Below are 18,456 nucleotides of genomic sequence, written 5' to 3' on the forward strand. Positions count from 1 at the left end.
TTCGTTGCTCAATTGAGGATCAAGTCAGGCGGGCCCTGGACAAGACTACCATCCCTCTCCGTTGCCCCGTGGACAAATTATTTGTGGTGGATAATTTACGTTCGGCGGTTTTACAGTGGAGTCATGACTCACGGTTCGCAGGCCACCCTGGGGTCAAACGTACTTTGGATCTCCTGAGTAAGGACTTCTGGTGGCCTACCATGAGGGCGGATGTAGCAGAATATATTCGAGCATGTCCTACCTGTGCCAGAACCAAGACCCCGCGTGCCAGGAAGATGGGTCTCTTGCACCCCCTCCTGGTCCCCTACCGCCCTTGGTCTCACATAGGGGTGGATTTCATCACGGATCTCCCCAGCAGTCAAGGTAATACGGTTATCATGGTGGTCTCTGATCGATTTTCCAAATCAGCCCATTTTGTTCCGCTTCCAGCCTTACCCACAGCCCAGGAGATGGCAATGTTGTTCGTCCAGCACATATTTCGTCTACATGGTTTGCCCAAGGATGTGGTCTCAGACAGAGGTCCCCAGTTTGTCTCGGCCTTTTGGAAAGCTTTTTGTCAAGCCCTGGGCACTCATGTGTCCTTAACGTCGGGATATCACCCTGAAGCCAACGGGCAGGTGGAGAGAACTAATCAAACGCTCCTGGCTTTCCTTAGAGCCTTCACTTCATCTTCCCAAGATGATTGGTCATCTTTACTTCCTTGGGCAGAGTACGCTCATAACTCCCTTACGTCCTCCTCCACAGGGCTCTCTCCCTTCCTTTGCTCCTTAGGCTACCAACCTTCCCTCATCTCTGACGCCCCTCTGGTTACGACAATTCCTTCTCTGAGACAGTACTTCTCGAAGTTAAGGAGGCTCTGGAAGGTGGCTAGAACATCTCTTCTCAAGTCAACTCAGCGCCAGGCCGCTTTTGCCAACAGACGTCGTAGACCTGCCCCTCGGTTCAGGAAGGGTCAGTTCGTCTGGCTGGCCACCAAGAATTTACCCTTGCGCCTATCCTCCAAGAAGCTAGGTCCCAAGTATATAGGTCCTTTCCGGATCCTCTCTCGAATTACACCGGTCACCTACCGACTAGCGCTCCCCCCCACTTTCAGAATCCATTCTGCCTTCCACGTCTCTCTGTTGAAACCATTTCACCGTTCACCCCTGGTGGCCCCTCCTGCTCGTCCACCACCTCCTCGTACTATTCAGGGGCGTCCAGCGTATACAGTTAATAAGATCCTGGATTCAAGATGGCACCGTAATACCATGCAGTATCTTGTGGATTGGGAAGGGTATGGACCGGAGGACCGATCTTGGGTTCCGGAGGGGGATATTCTCGACCCAGCTCTCATCACCAACTTTCATCGCAATTTTCCCCAGCGACCATCTCGGGCGTTGGGAGCCGCCCGTGAAGGGGGGGGTACTGTCATGACCACTAACCGGCCCAGACCAACTCCGAAGAGGTCTAATCAGTCCCAGCAGCTGGGGGATTATTACAAACGCCGCCGCACGTGTTAATTCTCTTCAGACGTCTTACCGTGCGGCAGGCTGCATTATTTAAGCCGCCCTTACCCGCAATACACTGCTCGGTATTGAGTTCTCCACCTGTGGCTCTACCTAGCGTTACTTTCCCTTTGCTTTATCGGATTTTCTGACCTCTTCGTTTTGCCTTCGGACTTTGCTTCTCGTCTCGCCCCGTGGATTGTTTACTACCCGTAACTATTTTCTGGTATCGACCCTGTTGCTCTTGTTCCGACCTCGTACCTGTCTCTCGTTTTGGATTGTTCGCCACCAGTGCCTTTTACGGATCTCGACCTACCTTTCGCCTTCAGATAACGACCCAGCTCCTGGATAGCTCCGTCCGCCTACTCACCGCCCCAGGAATCCGGCATCTGCATCGGATCCTTTTTTCATCGCAACCTAGTCTCGTTACAATTACATTTTCAGAAAATCCATACTTCACCTACAGTATATGGGGCTTCAATAGCTGGCTTAGGCAGCAGCACTTTCCTTCACACAGAGCTAATTGGAAATGGCTCTGGTGTTAGAATAGATGCTTTATGCTGGAAACGGCAAGAATCAGTCAAACTAGAGCATCACATTAAAAGATTAACGGGCTATTTTAGTGAAACAAATATAGCTGCAACTATATTTTATTCTTATATTTTACTTTTACTTTTTTCCTTAGTGTCCTGAGTGGTTCTGTCCGAAACTGCATCATAGAAACTTGTACTGTAGGTTTCAGAGCACAAATATTTGCACTATTGAATTAACATGTCTCAGTTGCTGATCTTCCTCACAAATATCAATTAAAAATAAAATTGTCAAAAGCTAAGATAGGTTAGAACACACTGCAAATAATCCATCCATCCATTTTCTAACTTCTTTACCCAGTACAGGGTCACAGGGGAGCCAGAGTCTATCCCAGCATGCAACAAGAGCAAGGCAGGATACACCCCGGACAATAATATACTAATAATATCCTTACACTTAAATAGTGCTTTTCTGGACACTCAAAGTGCTTTACAGGCAGTGGGGACTCCAATCCATGATTGTGTAGCCCCATCTGGATGATGGGATGGACACCCTGGATAGGATGCAAATACTATACATAATATGCAGCACAATACAAACAATGGTATCCTTACTCTTATATAGTACTTTTGTGGATACTTCACTCAAAGACCTTTACAGGTAATGGGGATTCCCTTCCACCACCACCTGTGTAGCACTCACCTGGATGATGTGATGGCAGCCAAAGTGTAAGAATGCTCAGCACACAACAGCTATCAGCAGGGAGGAAAGCAGATTAATGAGGCCAGTTAAAAGATGGGGATTATCAGGATTGGTAAACGCCAGTGAGAAATTTGGACAGACATCAGGGTAACACCCCTATGTTTTTTTAGAAATGTCCCGGGATTTTAATGACCACAGAGAGTCAGGACCTTGGTTTTATGTCTCATGTGAAGGACAGCACATTTTTTACAGTGTCCCCATCACTATACTGGGACACTGGGACCATACAGACCGCAGAGTAAGTAGCACAAACACCTCTTCCAGCAGCAACCTTAGCTTTCCCAGGAGGTACCTATTCAAGTACTGGCCAAAGTCACACCTGCTTAGCTTCAGTGGGTTGCCAGTTGTGTGTTGCAGGGTGATATAGCTGCTGATACATATGTTACTCCAAAAGAAAAACTGCAAAGTTTGACACCAGAAGACTAGGTCACTTGGTACACTTGGATATTGACCAGGATAACTAACAATTATGGTTCACAAGAATGTACACCATTTTCTTTACCAATTCAGTTATGCACTGCACACTTTTACCACATAACCTACACCCCACACCTTATTTTCTGCATTGTCACACTGCCTAAATGCTTCTAACGTTCAGCCGTTTCACAAGTAACACCAGTACATTCCAGAAATAAAGAAGACTAACATACAGATTGCAACTGATGTTTATTCGGGAAAAATTCATACAACCACAGAACATTTCAGTGATTTAGTACCTGCTTGTTTTAGGAACTTGACACAAAAGAAAAAGAAAAATAATACCAAAATCAATGAAGTTGTGATGAACATAAATATAACAAACACGTTCATGGTCCATTGTCTTTTTTCATGTTACTCATTAAATTGACTTAACTTTTGTGGGCTTCCAATATGGGTAAGACAAATGCAATCCATGCCAATCTTTTAGCAGCCATTTTGTTTTCTTTCTATTGGCTGAACAATACTGAATACAAGATGTTTGCTAAGTTTTCTGCAACAGTTAATATAATTGATATCCTTTGTCACATAACTTATGAGTTCTGCAGTTAATTGTGTGCTTTGTTTAGTTTCTATGAAATGTTAGACCGTCAGTTCAGGTAACTCTTTCCCTGCTTCAGGACTCCTTGTCTTCTTGTCTTTAGTTTGTCACTTAAGCACATTTCAGTTGATTGTGTGCCATTAAAGGGTTCTAAGCTAAAGCAGGTGAAAAGCCGTGGTGTGATTCAAAGGCTCATACGAGATACTGTACTACCTACCCACATAAACTCAGTTTTTGCACTACACTCTTTTTAAAAATGTTTTTTTAAGCCTTAAGATAAACAAGGAAACAAGGAGAGATCAAATACAAAGGTGATGATCACAAACAATGATGAATTACCTGTAATTAAAAAGCAGGTTACCAATTTAATTTCTGTTGCATACTTAAAGTTCCTAAAAAGACTCATGCAGGAAACCATCTGACTTATGGTAAGTAAAGCAATATAATAGTTTTGAAATGATGATTTTCACTTTCTGGATTATCTGACAAGGCATTAAAGTGAATAGTGAGTAATAAGTAATTGCAGAAGACCAATGCCTAGAGTAAAGAACAACAAATTAGCAAGTAATAAGCATTTGAAAAAAGAAACCCCTTTTTAGAGATGCATTCTTGCATGTTTACAAAATTTTATACCACATACATTGTTTTATTTTTTAAATTTATTAAGCTATCAAATATTCCTGGTTCATTAACCCAAGGATATAGCAACCACAGGATTTACAAAGCTACATTACATCTATCAGACTCACAGTGCCACCTATCTAGTGTTGATGATAAAGCATGTTAAAAATGCTACAGTATAATCTATTGCAAACTAGGGAATTAAAAATGTGACATCGAAAGCTTAATATAGAAAAAAGGATACAAAGCAACATTCTTAAATATGCAGCATTCCTTTTAATAGAAAGCAACTGTTCAGACAACATGAAAACACTGCAGTTACTACTGAATGTTATTTGTTATTAGATTACCCTATCACAGTGAGTAGCAAATGACTATAATGAATCATTTTGCTTCAAAGCACCAGTGAAAATATCATCTAATCCTGGATTTCACTAGAGTTTTAAGCCAACAAACACAGGGGAAATACAGTTTTCCACAACTGGGCAATTTTGTATTCATTATGATGTAAAAGACAAAGCCAGCTCTTAAAAAGGACTAAAATAATTATAAATTTGGTTGCAATTTTGGGTCGATTTTTTTCCCTTTTTAAGGTATGCCCCACCCCTCTCTCTTTCCTTCTCTGTTCCTTTATATTAGTAAACATCCACCTATTTGCATGAAACTATTAAACAATAAATAAAGAATATGCAGGATAATGAGAAAATAATTCAGCAAATGAAAACTGAATTCAGGAAATGCAAGCACACTTGCATAAGGTAAAACTTTAAAGTCTAGTCTGTACCACAAAACACATTTGCACAACAGAAAATGTAAGGTTAAGGTGACCCATATTTTTGAGAAAGGGCAGTTGCAGTACATCTTCAAATCTGCCATCTACTGGTCTGATTTTGTAATAATTGCCTATGCCTCTTGTCATAACTTTTTCAATCCTAAATATGTCCTACCTACAGTACCCATATCATTGCAGTTGAATAATTTTCTTGCGAGACTTACAACAGATGATTTCCATAGTCAAAAAAGGCTACAACTTTAGCTTTAAATGCAATCATATGTGTCACTGTAAATGTTTACAGTTTCCACAAGTATTTCCATCATCAGGCTGGGCTTTCTAAAAAAAAGGAATACTGCACTCTTAAAGCTATAGCAGGTAGCATTCGTGATTGGTAAGGCATGAGGCTTCTGTGTCTTGTTCAACTTAAACCAATCATGTTTCCTTCCCAAACAGCTGTTTTAATGCTTTAGCTCAGAGATGTAATATTGGAGCGTCCGCCAGGTGGCACTACAATACGCCGGCCTGCAGGTCGGATTGGCGTTTCTTCTGCTGGGATACCTGTAGAAAAGGCACACTGGGTAAGAAAGACTGCTACAAAATAAAAACTGACCTTATGGTATAATGGAATTCATTGCTCTTTGCATGTACAGTACTGTACCAGTTCAGTAGATTTGTTTCAGCTCTTTTTAAAAGGCTTTTTCTGCCTTAAGTTCCATAAAACAAGGAAATAGAGCCAATACAAAGATGATCATCACAAACAATGATGGATACCTTAAAATGCAGGTTAGTAATTACATTTCTGTTGCATAAATTCTGTTCTGTTGCTGTTCAAATTAAATTATTTAGGGATCTAAAAGCTAAACAACTCAGACTAGAATGCAGCCTGAAACTTCACAAGTCAGAGATAGTCATCTTATATTTGCAAAACTTTCATGCATATTGTTACACTGGCAAATTGCTAACAGAACATTCATGGTGCTACCACACCACAAGAATGTTAAATGTAACAGGATTATTACATTTCAAATTATGTTTTATGTGGATACTCAGAAATGTTGGAACTATTTTATTTTCAAATAGGTCAGGTTGACTCATAATCCTACATATTGCATCAAAAAAGCAACGCTTTTTTTTAATAATGGAAATTTATAGGTTTTAACAGGGGTCCACCAAAACAACAAATAACTTATATATAAATTAGTGTATGTGAGATAAAGCACTCTTTATGTTTTTGCTTCAGGATAAATAAAGCAGTTTTATTCCAAAGACATTCTAGGTAATACTACTGTATTTTAAATGCAGTTGCCATACTTGCACACTATACTGCACTTAACAGCACTGTTTTAGCTACAGTAAGATACTGTATGCCCAATAGCTAAAAAAAGAGTATCTCTGCACTAATATAATACAGGATCTCAGACTTTAGATGAAGAGCACAATTGCTTTGCTATTCTTGTCTTCTTGTTCTGTAAAACCACTACAAACCCTACACCTACTGTAGCTACAGTATAATAATACCAATTACTTTAAAGCTCTGAAGATCAAAGGTTTGGCCTAACTACAAAACATTGTATTATTCTGCTGGTTTGGTCAAATTGATCTGGCAGAAGCATCTAGGTCTTGTGTTTTATACAGTACTTAAGAATATCGAGATGACAAAGATGACAAAACCGCTATACAATTCTACGTTGACAGCCTTGAATTATTAGAATTGTCTGTGGTCTGGCACAAACATTCACAGTATTAATACCATGTTCTTAGAATATCTGAGGTTCTCTGTAAAAAAAAAGAACCCTGATGATGTTTCAGGGCCATTGTGTACCAGACTTTTTTCACTTCAAACATCCAATACCTTAACAGACTGAAATAGAACTGCCTGTATAATGAATCAAAGCATTAAACAGGAAAAATTAATCATTGTAAAAAGCTGTCAGGGTGTTTCAGGACTAGATCCCATTGAAAAACACTGTCAGTTAACTATACTTTACTAGAAGTGAAAGGACAATTCTTACAACCTAAAACATTCTTACATAAAGCTAAAAATATTTTTAAAAGATACTCAGTTTAGATGAGGACTACATAGACGTCAAATAAACAAGTTTATTTATCAGACCTATTTTTAATGGGGAGTCATTGTGTCCTGAAAGTATTTCGATCAGTGGCTTCTTGCCAGAGCCAGGCTGAGGGAAGCTCACCCTGGGCTGCAGGGATACCTGCTAGACTGAATCCAGACTGATGGAGGTTCCTGATAGGGGGTGCTTGCTTGGTGGGGGAGGTCCTGGCAGATGCAGCCGGGGTGCCCCCTCGGGACATAGGGGAGAAGTCCGACACCGGCCCATCATACATGCCCCTGGGCACTGCCTTTAACACTGCCAGCTGCAAGACACAGGAAAAATACATCATTTTCTGGAACACTTGACGAGGTAACCCACACATCCTAGGCAGATTAATAAGATTCTGAAAGCCTGAAACAATAAAGAACTACTCCTCACACTCACATTTATTTTCTCATTTTTCTCATTTATCTCATTTATCTCCCTGCTGCAAAATATGCACGTCTGAGCATTTTCATCATCCAATAGTACACATTATATTTACAAAACATGTTTATTTTTCCCACTATGTTCTTAGGAAAGCATTTGGTAAGGTTTGCCTAAGGACATGCTGTGAGTGCCCCTTCAACACAGGGCTTAAAATCAACGTGTTACTACATTCTAGGGCCCTGCTTTTCTCCTTATCTGTGGTCATATGAAACAGGAATCTTTGTGAGCCTGATGAGTGTCAGCAAGACAGAACTCCAATTAAAATAAACACAGGAACATCATGGGCTATTTTTTCTCCAAAGAAAATACGCCTTAAGCTGATTTGCATTGTTTATTTCTCTGGTTTATTCTCCCTCTGAATCTGAGAGGCCTATCTAAACCTAATCCAGGCTTTGCCCTTTGAGCAGAAATACAGTATGACCAGTCTGAGGTGGATAACTGATTACTGATAACTGATAACTGATAACTCTTTGATTTTAATCCCCTTCAAACAAGTCAAGGTTGTCTACTCAAATAAACTTTTTGGCCTAAATTAGCTCCAGGATTAAAGTAAAAAATTGATAAAATAATCACAAGCTAAAAGCCCAAAACTTACTGTACTTAATAATAGCCTTTTTTTTCTTTATGAATTTTTGTTTCTACTCAAGTCGTCAACATCAAGTAATGGGACAGTTATTTGTAGTGGAAGGTGAGTTGAAGATTTATTTTAATCTGGGCATCAGCCTTACTATATACACTGTGTACCCTTACTATATACACTGTACACTCTAAGGGAAAGTCTTTCAATGACATTCCAAATAAATTCCACTCTACTAAAACAGAGCTAACCTTGAGTGTGTGTCATCTCCTATCAGATATTCATTAGACTGTCTTGAGATTACCAAGGATTAAACTAGGTGTTCATGATATCAGAGGGAGGAAAACTGTGGAGCAACGAATATACTGTGCATACAGTGCAATACTGCAGACAGATTTTGAGCAGTGATTCATTTCCCAGATGCAGAGGAGTGTCTAACAAAAGAGATTCACATCTGCACAACAGTGAAGAGAAATATTATCGTTCAAACTCTCGTGACATAAATCAGTTTTAGGAAGAGTTATTTTAAACCCAAGTAGATCTTTTGGCAATGTCTAAAGCTGTGTTAGTCGGTCACAGTGCTGTGTATAACTCTGGCTAGCCAAATTCAAAACGTCACAGAGTCAGCCACAGTTAAGTTAACTCCCTTTTCCTATGATTTTAAAAAATTCTAATAAAAAGATCTTCTATCAAACCAGATAAAAATTACCCACAAATTAACAAATGAATTAAAAACAGTCATATGTAATCAACATAATTTACCGTATAATCAGTGCAGGAAGTCCTGGATTTAATTATCCCACAGTATATCTTTGCTTAATGGCATGTTTGGCTTTGTGTAGGAACACAAATAAATTACTGTAGTTTATAGTGGTTTCCATCCAGGCTATTTGAGGTTGAGTCTATACCAAATGACACCAACATAAATCTGTTGTGCGGGGAGGGTACCATGGCTATACAAGCTCAATGCAATCCCGGCTTTTACTGCCTAACCACCATTAATTGCCTCCAAGAATGATGAGTTCCATCTGAATGTACCCTCACTGAACCAATCATGGACACTGTGCTCTAAAAAGCCTCTCCTTAACCATCAACAGACATTCATTTCTTCAGTGATGGTTTCTTTCCCAAGTTTAACTCTACAGATGAACTTGAGCATATTTGCCCTCAGCAAGCACCACTTCCAGTAACAGGTACCATGCTGTGAAAGCCATTATCAAAATTTTAAAAACAAGGTTGTTGTTATTTTCCCATTGTGTAGGCCTTCAATCCATTTTGGGAATTTCCTCAAATGAGCAGAGTACATATGTGCTCTACGGTATCAATTTTTCCTTCTTAAATATTTCAAGGGTCTTCTGGAAAAAGAAACAAAGGTAATTGTTTAAAATGAAATGGAACGGCTGTCACACTGTCTTCACACAACTATGTGAATCAAATGAATTCACCTCAAGAGAATGGGCCCAACGACTACAAAACCTTCATTGTATCAGAGGCTTTGCTGTGACCAAACTGCTCTGTGCAGTTGTAAGGACCCTGTTCCACCCAGACCTGTGGTCTTGTCCATTCTCACCTGTTTCCTGGCTTTCACTCGCTTGTAAGTGAAGTCGGGGAAGGGAGAGCAAGGAATAAAGTGCCCACTTCCTGCGGTGGCATGCAAATTCCCATCTTCCAGCACAATCTTCCCCTGGCAAATCACCACCAGCGGAGCTCCACGTAGCTCCATCCCCTCAAACACATTGTATTCGGCTGCCTGCGATGGAAACAGATAAGAGCAGCCTTACAGCACCAGATATACCAACACTATCACCCTGAATGATGTCTTAACAGTGTAGTCTCTATCAAACAGCAAGGGTAATCCTTTCAGGACACTGGCCGTATTAGTAAATAAGCGTGATGACTGAAAAAAGAAACAAAGAAACCATACGCTTCTTTGGATTTCTAACTTGTTCTGGTCAGCAGGATTTTAGCTGAAGTTCAACAGTTCTAAATCAAACAACTTTAGGGAAGGAGCACTTCAAGTACAAAAAAATACAGATGTTCTGTATTGGCTGCCAGTGCCCACAGCTGACATGAACCTAAAGCTGCATACAAAGAAACAAAGATTTATTTAAAATAAAATGGACTTCTGTCACATTGTCTTCACACAACTACAGTATGTGAATCACATGCAAGAATCTGAAAGGACTGGGCCCAACGACTACAAAGCCTTCACTGTATTGCTGTAAGTGAAGGCACGTCTGTCCAGCCATAAGGACCATTTTCCATCCTGACCTGTGGTCCTGTCAGTTCTCACCTGTTTTTTTTGCTTTCACAAAGTATCACAGATATACTGCATAGGAACAAGTGGAGACCAATTCCACTAGAAAGCAAAAACCAAGTGCCATCTTCAGGTGTGTTATTAATCTGCTCGTGTCTTTAGTTCCCCATTTAAGCCACTCACACCTGAAGAAGATACCACAACTAATATAATGTGTTTTTCTTTTCAGAAAGGAATTAACTCTACTTGTTCTTTTGCAGCTTCTCATTCAAACACCATGGCAGAGATATAGAGATGGTACATAACACAGATGGCAAAACCACAAACTTTTTTACCTTAAAAGTTTGGAATCACCAGTCATTTTTTCCCACAATCTGCAAAATCAGTCATCAATAAGCTCAATTCATTGAGAATATAATGCTTGTACCAGCTAGGGAGGGATGGAGATAACGTCCACAGCTTCCTCCAGAACATTGCTACAAACTCTGAAATGACCGGAGAACTGATGCAGCTCTCGCTGCTGAATGCTACAACCTCACGAGGGTTGCTGAACATTGCTGAAGCATGCTGAAGATATGACAACTAACTCAAACCCACTTGACTGGCTATGAACTGTGCATAGCTCCGACAATGGCTCAATGTACACCTCCAGAGCCCCCAGATGTGTTCCTTAAAACAACAGGGAGGGTGCTTTAGGAAAGACAAAATAAAGGTTTTATGTTGCTCAATTTGGTCATATGATAATGTCTGGATAGGGTAAAGCTGTTAACAATTATAATTTTTAAAATGATTTTGTGCAAAAAAAAATCCAAAATAACTGAATCATAATGATTATTACAATGGAATTTACTGCTTACAGTTTTCAGTTGATAATAATGTATGGATTAATTAAAATAATGGAAATCATCAGTCTTTAGAACCATGGGATTACATGGTGGAAAACAAGAGTAGGAGAACAAGAGGCAGCCTGTAGCTCGGGATAGCAGTTAAGGATTAAGACTGGAATGGAGGATCTGCTGTATTGCTTCAGTAAACGACTAACCGCTGTTCTGTATAATGGGTCTCCAGGTCATCGCTACAAATGAGAAGTTCTTCTCAACTGAATTACATGTTTAAATAAAGGAATAAAAAAGAAAGTGAGTGAAAAGATAAATGAACTCTGCACATTTTAAATGGATCTGTCCCCTCTGGCTTGGATTTCATGTTCATCTGTTTGGCAATTCAAAGACAAACAGCTGCAGTCTCACAGCTGGAGCACATCTCTAAGGAATATGCACACTTTTGAGATAGCCAACAGCAAGCAATTATATCCCACTACTGCTTTACTATCTAGGTCGTTGCAATAAATTACATTGCTCAAAACCAAGTCCAGAAAATATCATGAGACTTCTGCCAAACATGATACCACTGTCAAAGCACTTGGTTACAATGCATGTACATGCATGCATATGTGGTATATAAGGTAACATGCACTTTCACATTGGGAAACATTTGCTTTCTCTAAAAGCTTTTTTTAAAGCAGATTTCTGGAAGTGGAGGAATAATGCCTTGAATGGCCCTAATGATTGATCTTGACCCTAAAATACTGTACAATCACACAGCACATACACACAGTTGTTGTACTTTCTCTTGAAGACTGCAATGGCATCTGTAGGGGGTCAGACGTTTTAGTGAGAGGAAATGAAAAGGTGACATCATTAAGTAAAAGCCCTCACATTTTTAGATTTCCACATAAGGAAAAGCCATTGAAACCCTCCCTCCCTTCTTTAGAGATATTCAGGAAATACAGTGAGCCACACAAGCCTCGGTTTCCTGTGCTAATGTGTCCCAAGTTTTTCCCTGTGTACTCAGATCCCCCGTGTAAGTTATGAGTAGCTTCCTCTAAGTCAAACAGAATTGAAGCTAATTCCTCTCTGTGGCCACAGCACTGATTTTCAAATCTCAGTGTGCGTGCCTTTCCAAAACCACTTTAGAGGTACAGTTTAAAAGGCTGGCTAAGTGAATCTGGGGTAAAATTAGTCAATGTCAGTCACAAAGTAACAAATGCTTTTGTGCTTTTTTATAAAAATATATAATTGGACTTCTTATTGGATTTTAATGCATTTTTTATAGAAAACACTTATTGTTTGTAATTCGTTTACTTCAAAATAACACTGATATAGCTTACCATTTGCCAAGTTTTGAAATATGGATTTTATCAATCTACTCTCCAGAATTAAACAAGTTCAGATTTTAAGGCTGTATCAGACTGAATGTTCCTGAAATGTAGCCTCCTGGTTAAAAATAACACTGTAGAAAAAAGAATGTCCAATTGAATTGCATCCCGTTTGTGGTCACACAGAGTGAAGTCATTCCATTTTGCACCAAAAAAAAAAACATTGTGCTATTTAATGCAAATACCTAAAGGGAATTCATTCCACTTGAGAACGTAGAGTTCATTTGCTCATATCTGAGTTGTTCACTGTCACTATAGAAGTGCTCTGTGCTGCAAGCTGAAAGATTTGTTTAAGTGTGGGAATGGAACAATGGGAACTGTGGGATTTCAAAACACTCACAACATTATTATTGTGCCGCCACCTGCAGTGATTTCTCCAACCTCAGACTCTTACCGAGTTGTGTGTTTTCGCTGTAACGGTCCTTACAGCATCGGAATCCCAGATAACCAGGTCGCTGTCTGAGCCCACTGCTATTTTTCCTTTTCTAGGGTACAGGTTAAGGATCTTGGCAGCATTGGTGCTTGTTACAGCAACAAACATGTTTTCATCCATTTTGCCAGTGACCTGAGAAAGGAACAAGCACATTACTTTGACAAATGGGAATTTCATAATCTGACGTTTTTCTTTCATGTTGAATAGTGCACTGTGTCACAGAACATTTTAGTGTTTAAGTGTTCATGTATGAAGTCGCACATTGAAGTGTTTAGTCACATCCAAAGCACAGGCCATCATTACAAAAAAAAATACACGTAAATATTCCGATTTACAGTATTTTAGTTATGAATCAGTCCTTAACAGTCCTATATGCAAACTCTTTCTGTTATAATTTGATCAACAGAATCACTGGCTTTTCCTTTAGTCAGCTGAAATGGAAGGAAAAATAGAGGGTTCATTTTTGGAAGCTTTCACTTACCACAGCCTTATCCCAGATGATTGCCATTCTTTCCTCAACACCATTGACACCTTCAGGTATCTGCGTGAAATCGTCCTTTCCAATCGCCTTCTGAGCTGTGCTGAAGGTGCAGTGGGCACTTCCTGTCACGTTTAGGTCTCCACTGAATGAACAAAAAGGAGGGCTTTAGAAATGCCATGGCAACAATAAATGCTTTTGCGATTTGTTTCAGCAGAAATGAACCGTATACATATCTAAACTCAGATGAGGCACATTAAAAACCATGCAAGAATAGTTTCATAACTGGCAAGTCAGCAGCCAAACAAACATACTTCTTTTCAGCCTTTTCACACGTCAGTATGACCACTGGGTCTGGGCCTGGTAGGTTTATCGCCTGTTACATTTCCAGCCACAGTAGGTTTTATGCAGCATGTTCATCTTAATGTCTCCCTGTGCCTTTCAGACTTTAGGTCACAGTCTCTAAGACATCCACAAACACAATGTGCATGACTGGTAGAGGTTAGGAACATTGTCAGAGTAATCATTACTGGTTTTCCCTTATTTAGATAGTTAATTGCAGGATTATTTTGTGAAAGAAAACCGGAAGAACTATAGTAAAGCTACAACTACAAAGGGTTTTATAAACTAGATAAATGAGGGTGAACCAACTTCTAAGCTCTGCAAAATCTTTTGTCATTCAAGGTTTTCCATCTATTACCATCTTCATTTTTCTCCCTCCTCCAAAAAACCCCCACTGTGCACTGAAGAACTAAGCAGCCAAGTAAGTTTGCATCATTATTTATTCAGCATAAGAAAATCAATATGGTACAACAGACTGGACGTAAAAAAAAAACTAAAAGTAGGTTTAAAGATCAAATGTATCTGAATGTCTGAATGTGTCATGCTTGCCCTTGCTGATGAACGGATGGGCAAGCTAGAAATGACACAGCAGCTGATTACATCATCATCCAACCCGTCTCCCAGCGCCAGTTGCCATGAAAACTAATTGACAGGAAACCTAGACCAAGATTTATGACCATGCCTATTTCAGGTGGTTGAGAAAATAAAAACCTGTCTCTCAGCCCTTTGAGTCTTGTTGCAGTGCTTCTTCAGGTTTGATATAATCCTGACTTCTGCTTGTATTGTACCTCGTCTCTCAGATGAACACCTGCGCTGTGTTTTCTTGGCTTCAGGCCGTGCTTTTTATTACCACTACATCTTCTAGTTTTCCCCTTTGCTTTGAACTGCGTTTCATCGTGTTCTATGAATTTGATGATCACTTTGCTCTGACCATACCTCCATGGTTCCCTTTTTTGCTTTGGACTGTTTTGTTTCACTTTTACCAGCTTTGACTCGCAGTCTGCTTGACCTCGATATCAGACTGTGTTTACCCCCTAGTCTGCTTCTGCACCCCATCTGCCTGCATGCCCTGCACCAGCAATTTTCTGAGCTGGCTGGCTACAGCACAACGCTGCCTATGTGCTCTGCACAGGTGGTGTGCAGTTCCCCTCTGTGCGCACAACCTGCACAGGTTTTCCTTGTACACACAGCACTGTGCAGTTTTCCCTGACTGCACATTGTACACTACATTACAGTGAGATCACAGAACACATTAGGATTATATTATCATCAAGACCAGGGCTGATCAAATCCTATTCTTCAATGATAGAAACCAGCAGATCTCTTTCAACAGGATTCCTAATTAATCAAAAGTTAAGTTACAAAAAATGTCATAGTTTTGACCAAATAATAAAATTATATGATGTATTTAGTATCTTGTGGAATTCGTTTTCATCTGATTGCCAGCACAGTGTGGTTGTGGTGGTGAGTGCTACTGCTTCATAGCTCCAGGATTTCAGCCTCAGGCTTCTGTGCATATGGAGCTTCCGTATTCTTCTCCAGTTGTTGAGGTTTATTTTAGGGTTGTATAGCTGGCTTCCTTCACCCAGAGATACATTATCTGTTATCTAGGTTTAACTGGATATTCAAAATGGAAACTGGCCCATTCTCTTTTGACCAGTGATGGACCGATGTCCTTTACAGAGGAAGAACAAATGTGGTATAAGCTTTCAATTTCCACTTTGCACCCTATGCTTCTGAGGCAGATTCCAACTTGCCATAACCTTCACCAGGAATAGAGGGGTACAGAGATGACGAACAATTTATTTCTGAGTGGTTTTCAAGCACACATATACAACCGCACACCTAATAACTGTATGTAAAAAGAATTATGCAATAAAAACAATACAGGCTTAAAAAGAAAGAAATACCCTCACCAAAAGTGAGGCTAAACTACATATTTAACACCTAGATGCAGAGTCTCACAGATTTAGATAGTGAGTCCCACGGGTGGTGCTGCACATATACATTACCTTATACATGAGCAGGAGAACCTCAAATAAGTCTCAAATAATAAAAAAGATGGATGAATAGGAAGCTTAAAAGGCACTGTGAACTTTCAGAATTGATTATGCCCAGCTCTGATGCAAAGCACATGAGAAGAGAACAAAAGGCCTCACCTGGCCAGTAAGGAGTTCAGGTAGTCTGGGGTGGTGGGGTCTGGACTGAGAGGAGGCGATACTACAAAGGAAGCTGCCTTGGCCCAGTTTTTACTCCAGTAATGTGTCCCATCCGTGCCCAGACTCGCTGAGATGGGTTCCCCAAACACTACGTTACCTAGGCAGAAAAAAAAGGGTAAGAAACATTTAAAGGTTCCTTCAGCAATAATATTCTCTATCATGAAAACACATTGTCATGGAATAAGGAGGGTAGATCTAAATAATCAAAAGTTTAGTGTCCTTAGAAATTTCCAGCACACGCAAAACAACAGAACAATTTTCCCGATAATACAAGCATTTCATACCTTGATACTGTAAATGAACACTTGTCAATGTTTGCAATTGAAGCCCTGTTTAATTTGCTCTTATTTACAGTTAACATTCAAAAGGCTTTTGCCAGACTTCACTGACTAAATGTTAACAACAAGTTTATGCTATTGCTTCTCCTCTTCTCAAAATAGATGCACAAAACACTTCTTTCCTGCAGAGACAGGGCAGCAGGAGGTCTTCAGCAATCATTACATGATGAATGGAATGACAGGAAAAAGTACAGCAAAGGAAGATGAAGCCTAATGCTCTCATGAAGAACTGTCCTTGGAACTGTTCCATGTTTTCTTAAACATGCAATCAGTTCCTGTCCATTTTTTTTTGGTGAAAATGTGAGAAGGTTGATAACAAATCTAAACAGACTTTGAAGCAGCAGGGAGAATCATTATTTTAAGAATTTTACTCTTCTAAGGTTTCTTCTTTCACAGTGATTATTCTTCAGAGAAGTATATTTATGACTATCATGCTGTAATAATTTCTTAATTTGTTAAAACGCAAGTTCTATTTTAGGTAAGAAAGCCAGACTTGTGTACACTTTCTCACAATATATCCAGATGAGCTATGGGTTGCGGCTTTGCTTGTAAAGTACAGTGTAAAGCTATGAATTTTGATTTTTGAAAAGCTTGATTTTGTGGCATGGAAAGACAATAATCAATTTAAATCCGTTTTAGACGCCAACATCAGATTACTGTTATCTAACTGGTAAATACTGTACATGTATGCTCATTAGCCCTCTGTAATCCAATTTCCCCTCGGTGCACTTCATACAACTGATTCTTTTGTGAAGGCAGGTCAATGAGTAAATGCATATGCGAATTCTCTACCAAATGATCCATCACAGAAGCGAAAAGACTTCTCCAACACAGCCCCCTTGTACATCCATATACAGTACTGTACATCTGCCACACAACTTCACAGAGTTTTGGATGCCTTCATTATTACATGTTCATTGTTTATCGAGCTACTTGGTCTACTGGTTTTGCTGGGTGGGTGCCAATAATGCTCACTGATTAATATGGACGTCTGCAGATATGTCTTCTCCATCACTACGAAGCAAAATGTGATGTATTTTTATTACTTGTTTTCACCACAGATAAGACACTTATTCATTATTACTAACCTGAGGGTGAACAGACATCCACATGTCCATATGTCAGAAACCAGTCATGTCCAGGTGTCAGGAAAGCAATTGTGAAATACACACAGGGCTCTACAGGGGACTAAGCACCACTGCTGAAATTTTACAATGTGGCAATGTGTACAGTATCTACCATTATGGTACAGCATAGAGCACTGAGAAGCATGGGATTATCTCAATCCCCATTTCCCTCCAACCTAGTCTTGGATCATAGGATTTATGTCTCTTGGGTTTCATAAAGGAAGTTCTCCCAAACTTCTGTGATGTCAATAAGATCCAAGTGCAGGATTGCCTCAGGGACCAACCAACATAATTTGAATATGTAAGTATCCATAGCCTTTTGAAGCAGTAGGAAAATTGTGTTAACTTACAGGAAGACTGTGCCGAGTGACTGTCGTCCCATTTCGTTAAGTGGGTTTTGTGCATAATTCACAAAGTCCCTTGACATATTGACTTACCCTTACGCTTTGGCTTAGGTAATTAACTCACAGGGAATACAAGAATAACGGCCTTCAAAAACCACACTCTTTGCACTGCTCTTTCAATGACTTACACACACAAATAGAGTCATCAGGGACACCTCTCTGCTAGATTCCTCCTAAAAGGAGTTTATTTTCTTTTTAATACTTTGGCCAAAACTCTTCAGTCTTCAGGGTTGGCAAAAAATCTACAGTCCAAAAAGGCAAACACCTCAGTAACGTAAATGTGCATCTTACCACTACAAGTAGCACTGTGGGAGGCAATGCAGCTTCAGATA

The 18,456-nt window shown here is 39.8% G+C and overlaps 1 protein-coding gene across 4 annotated transcripts in view; it reads right to left on the minus strand.

The window, feature by feature from the left end:
- Positions 1–3,426: 3,426 nt before the first annotated feature.
- The window catches only part of dpysl3 (dihydropyrimidinase like 3), a 38,387-nt gene continuing 23,357 nt past the window's right edge, over positions 3,427–18,456 (minus strand). For 2 of the 4 annotated variants that reach the window (XM_088933247.1, XM_088933249.1), the window contains exons 9-14: positions 16,196–16,352; positions 13,698–13,839; positions 13,178–13,348; positions 9,882–10,061; positions 7,405–7,567; positions 3,427–5,749 (exon numbers count right to left, since the gene is read on the minus strand). In XM_088933247.1, the coding sequence (XP_088789373.1) occupies positions 5,658–5,749; positions 7,405–7,567; positions 9,882–10,061; positions 13,178–13,348; positions 13,698–13,839; positions 16,196–16,352 (905 nt within the window). In that variant the 3' untranslated portion in view covers positions 3,427–5,657. Of the gene's footprint in view, positions 5,750–7,386; positions 7,568–9,881; positions 10,062–13,177; positions 13,349–13,697; positions 13,840–16,195; positions 16,353–18,456 lie in introns of all 4 variants that reach the window. The other 2 variants (XM_088933246.1, XM_088933248.1) reach the window with 1 other exon arrangement.

This window comes from Atractosteus spatula, chromosome 14 (genome assembly GCF_055471065.1).
Source record: "Atractosteus spatula isolate fAtrSpa1 chromosome 14, fAtrSpa1.hap1, whole genome shotgun sequence".
Lineage (NCBI taxonomy): Eukaryota > Metazoa > Chordata > Actinopteri > Semionotiformes > Lepisosteidae > Atractosteus > Atractosteus spatula.